At 34.9% G+C, this 5,592-nt stretch overlaps 1 protein-coding gene across 1 annotated transcript; it reads right to left on the bottom strand.

Annotated features, from left to right (window-relative positions):
• Positions 1-1,983: 1,983 nt before the first annotated feature.
• Positions 1,984-3,300, bottom strand: LOC111374941 (probable carboxylesterase 8). Its single transcript, XM_022997703.1, has one exon. It carries the CDS (start codon positions 3,248-3,250, stop codon positions 2,099-2,101), a length of 1,152 nt encoding a protein of 383 aa, XP_022853471.1. The 5' UTR covers positions 3,251-3,300; the 3' UTR covers positions 1,984-2,098.
• Between the last annotated feature and the right edge of the window lie 2,292 nt (positions 3,301-5,592).

Raw genomic sequence — 5,592 nt, 5'->3', positions numbered from 1 at the left:
AAAAAAAAAAAAAAAAAAGGAAAAAAAGAGGGAAAAAAAAAAAAAAAAGGGAGTTGGCTTGGGTCTGCCCGTTTTGGGTCGGTAAGGCCTGAGTCGAAAGTTCAAGTCGAGTCTCGATTTTTTGATCGAACTTTTGCTCGGCTCGGGCCAAAAAAGTCCACCTTTAGCCCCTGTTTGGTTCCAATTTTTTTTTCATTAAAATAAAAAATATGACCGTTATCCATCACATCAAGTCATCAAATTTAAATTTCTATCTCTTATATGGGATTCGTAACGGCTATATTTTTCATTCTCATTCTTCCAAAAATAAGAAACAAACGGGGGCTCAAAAAGCTCGAGTCGAGTTCGAGCCTTGATTTTTGACTCGCGAACCGAACCGATTCGACTTGACTCGTTGTCATCCTAGGCGTGGAATCACAGTTTTAACACTGTTTGCATCTTGTTGCCACTTCTCTTGGGACGTGTCCACGTGCATATGGATGGATGATTAAATTTATTTTTATTTTTCCATATGTGGACCATATTGAAGATGGATCAAGACACTACAAGCTCTGATCAGCTCATCTTAAATTTCGGATTGTTTCATGAAATGGACATTTGGTACAAATCAACTTTCGATGAGTTGTCACAACCATCATTAAAGACGTGTGTTCTTAAATTACTGGATGATAAATTTTACAGTAAAATAGGACGATAAGGTGATTACGTGGCTACACTAGTATTCATAAGAGACACGAATCAATTGTGCTATATGTACAATTGGGGTTGTCAACCTCGATTGATAATTAGACACATGGGAGGGGGCCCATATTGAATAAAAAAATTTTGGCTCCCCCTTCTGCGAGTATATTGTCAATCCTGATTGTACAAGAAGAATAATTCTAAACGAAATGAAAATGAATTTTGCTACTTTACTATGTAGGGGTTACAATAGTGGGTCCCACGCGAAACCCACTTGTATAAAAAATGGGGAATTTCTTGAGACATAGGGAACCCTTATTGAATGGAGTGGGGGTGGGGTTTTGGATATTTTTTTTATACTCGGGACCCGCTTAATATGAGTACGTGTAGGGATTCTGTGAAGCATGTGAGTGATCCCCTACTCTGTACCTCAAGCTTCATCCAATGAAAATTTGCTATTGTAATCCTCAGAAGAATGACGAGTAAAATGATAGAATATCAGTATATTATTTATAAACACATTATGTGAGTAGTCTGTTGATGCTAATAAAAAATATATATATAGTTATATTTGGTAGGATTGTAGATGAAACTTCCAGCATAAGAATAACGAGTATGATATCCGAAAACAAAAATTAATATGAAATAGAAAGAATAAATAAACGAAATTCAGAGCTTGTTTGTCTCTCATTATGGGAGAAATTATAGAATTTTGAATAGTAATTTTTGGAGAAAGAGTTTTTAAAATTTAAATAAACTTTATTGATTTGTGTATAGAATATTTTATTGTGTGAATGTATGGTGGAAAATGTTACTGTAGGGAAAAATTTAGTCCTCATTTGGCTCCCATTAAATTCCATTATATTCCATTTTTCTCTTTTCTATTTTTAACCATACAATCTTTCATAAAATGATATTAATCAAAAAAATTTCCTTCTTTTTCAACTATTCATTTTCAAAAAAAAAAAAAAACGATTCTAAGCATTTGCATTTCTAGAAAATGGAGGTCAAACGGGGGCTTAATTTGTTAAATGACAAACATGGGCTCATTAGAATGCTCGCATAATAATCGTTCGGGTTTCGTATACCTAAAAAAGTAAGACTTTTTTTGTCAACCATTTTACCAAGTTATTTTGTGTACAGTACTTATTTTTAACCACATATTTTTTATTAAAATAATATTATACGTAAATTAAAATATTTTTCCTCTTTTTTAACCATACATTTCAATATCAATAACTCCTTCATAATACAATTTTTAAAATTAAAGAGGCACAAATAGGCCTAACTATATAATCAAGATTGAACACAGAACATCCATAATTTATTCAAGATTTCAAACCCCAAATACACTTTATTGAAATCAACACAACTACGAGAGCAAGATGCAAAAAAAAAACCAGAGGGCCACGAACCATTAGCAAGAAGCATGAGATTCATCACCACCAGTAATATTAGCAGAGTAGATAAAACGCTTCATATGGTTGTATAACTCTTGTGCAGCAGTCCTGTTTTGAAGTTCGATACCATGGTAACCATCTTGAGTATACTGATAGACCACGGTTACATTGTAGCTCTTCAACAACTTTACTAACAGGGTTGTTCGGTCGGACAAGGGATCACCATAGAATGATTGCAGAAAGACCCTCGGTAAGCGTGGAACCCTTCCGTGGTAAGATCCACCAGTTATCGGGTTACAAAATTCATGATCGCGATTAGCGTGCAGTGGCAATGCCAATGTCCACAATACGTCACACATGAACAAAGGAATAACAGTATCCTCTTTAAGTCTAATCTCCGATGGAGTCCTATGAACTCCACCAAAGAAAGGTTGATTTAATAGAATTCCACGGATTTTTAATGGTCGAAGATCAAAATCCTGTGCACGTAGGGCCAGGTGGTAAATTGCGTTCGCACCAGCACTACTGCCCAATAGAAAAACTGTCGAAAAATCAGCATAGTTTAGCCATGGATCACGTCCCCCTATACCTAGTGATTGGTTCTTAACCCAGAAGAGAGCATTCAAGGCATCATCATAAGCTGCCGGGAGGCGGTGTTCGGGGGCCAGCCGGTACTCGAGAGATACCACCACCGCCGGGAACTGCGCGGCGATATCATTACAAAAGTTATGAAAAGTAACTGTCGCTGCACTAAACAACACAAAATCACCTCCATGTAAGTAGAAAATGAGTGGAATCTTGGAGTCTTCTGGGGGATTGATTGGTCTATAGAGGCGGACATAGGCTTTGCTATTATGGCTAAGCCGAACATCCTTCGAGAGCGCTACAGGAGGGTTTATCGGGTCAGTAACAGAAGGGGTGGCATTCACCAGAGGGACTGTGATATTTCTATGCAATGTGCCGTCAGGATTCCAGCTTATTCCAAGTAATTGGAAGGCTTCTTGCCACGTATGGTTTCTAGCCACGTTTTCTTCAGCCCTGATCGATGTACATGATTGGCTGATAAACAAGAAACCCAGAAGAGTGTAAGCTGCAAGAACACGCCAGGATTTTTGGTTTTGGTTCAGACAATGTTGTCTGAACATTGTTTGTGGTAGCAGAGGATTCATACCAAGGACTGTAAGTTAAAGATGAAGAGTTGCTATAATGTAGATGACTTGGAAGGGGTTATAAATAGAGTGAATTTGAGGGGTTTTGATGAAACTTCAACCCTACTACAAATTAAAATTCCCCGACTTGTTGGGCACATCTCGCGATAAACCTCTTTTACGATACTCCAGAGACGAGGTGGTGGGGGGACCCTTAAAATTGGGGTTCAATCTTTTTTTTTTAATTCAGATTTTAATTTAAATTAAAGTCAATAAATAATTTTAATCATATTTTTTATGAGAATACAATTTTTCGAACACGTATTTCAATAATTTTTATCAAAATTTGCTGAAAATTTTATTTTAATCCTCCACGCGAAATTAATTTTAGATAAAATATTTAGGTTTCTCGAGTACATTTACTATCCACAACCACACACACAAACAAAATCCAATTTGAGTTTCGCTACGGGGCCTATGTGGCTGGGATAAGTGGCATTAGCCATCCAATTTTCCAGTAGTTTCAAAATATGTTTCTCCAAATATTTTCGACGCTTGTATTTTTTCGAATCATTTCCAACACTGAGAGAGGAAAAAGTTGAAAAAAGAATTAAAAATACAAAATTCATATTTTAATTTCAATCAAAATCAATACCTAATTTTAACCACACATTGTATAAGGCTCACAATTTTTCGACCACACATTTCAATAACTTTTATCAAAATCTATTAAAAATCTGATTTTTAGTTCCCACAAAACAAGGTTGAAAATTAATTTTGAATAAAATATTTAGGTTTATCGAGTAAATTTTTACACTTCCACAACCACACCGACACACACAAACAAAATATATTTCTCCACATATTTTCCATGTTTGTATTTGTTCTATTCATTTCCAACATTGAGAGAGGAAAAAGTGGGGGGGAAAAAAGGTGAACTCAAAAATACTTAAAAGAGCAAGCATAAACCTACTACACATTCATTCCTATTTAAGCCCTCGTTTGTTTTCCATTTTTTTCACATTAAAATGAAAAATATGACCGTTTTTCATCACATCAAGCCACTAAATTTGAATTTCTATCTCTTGTGTGGAGCCCATAACGACTATATTTTTCATTCTCATTTTTACAAAAATGAGAAACAAACGCCCCTTAAATAAATTAAAGTTAATCCCTCAGCAATTTTTCCGTAGCTAGCCAACAAAATAACAACTAATTAAATCAAAACAACGCACTCACTGTTTTCGTATAAGTTCTGTTACTTTACTAATTCAATCAATACGCACATAAACTTGAATCTGATTTAATGAATGATTTTTTAATGACCAATTGATTTGATTGTGCTGTTACATCACTTGAAATCTTCTAAATCTTATTCGACTATATTTTTTATTTCAATATGTTGACTCCAAATTTTCTTGACCACTTAAATTATTGTGAGGATTCACACCCTCATCACTTCAAAATTTTAAGGTCTCTTTGCTTTGATCCTAATAATTTTTATTGTAGAGCCGTTAAACATCGCTATGACCATTCGATAGACTGTGCTGGGGTTGAAAGCGATAAATTTTTGCACGATGGTTTATTAAAATTTAGGGGACGTTTGTTTTCCATTTTTGTAAAAATGAGAATGAATATAATCGTTATGCGCCTCACACAAAAGTTAGAAATTTAAATTTGATGATTTGATATGATGGATAACGATCATATTTTTCATTTTAATGGGAAAAACGAACAGGGGCTTAATATCTAACCCGGGTTATGTATACAAACGTATTATTTAATTCAACTGATGTCTATGTCTAAATAATTTGGGGGGCCTGGTAATGAAAGAATTATGTTTCACGTGCATTGTTCAATACATTATGTAGTCTAAATCTACTAACGGTAGAAACAATTTTGACGGAATTTTCATATAATTGACTGGCTCAATTATTGTACTGTCTCATATCCATTTTGGGACCATTAATATATCGAATGAATTAAGAGATGTACCGGGACATCTCAATTTTGTTGACATTTCTTAGTATGAATCCAGGATGTCTACGTGTGGTGGTTCAGTCATCACCGGAGTGTTACACGTCGTGCTATGGTCCCCAGGTAGGGAGATTTGTCTCGTCGCCGTGAACCCAAGTATGGTCACCAACCTCAAAGAGTTCCAGTGAAAAAAGGCGATGGTTCTATGTAAAAACAAGATAGGGTTAGGTTTTTCAATTGCATAAATGGCTTGCAAATGAATAGAAGAAAGAAACAACTTCAATTCACGAATTTAGGCTCTGATACCATGATAATATACTATTAAACATAAAGAATCAAACATATAGAAAAAAGAACAAAAGGGGAAGAAGAAGCAAAAATTAATT

The sequence above is a fragment of the Olea europaea genome, unplaced genomic scaffold (genome assembly GCF_002742605.1).
Source record: "Olea europaea var. sylvestris unplaced genomic scaffold, O_europaea_v1 scaffold1315, whole genome shotgun sequence".
Lineage (NCBI taxonomy): Eukaryota > Viridiplantae > Streptophyta > Magnoliopsida > Lamiales > Oleaceae > Olea > Olea europaea.
The sequence above is the reverse complement of the archived record's forward strand: the minus strand, read 5'-3'. Positions and strand labels throughout refer to the sequence as shown.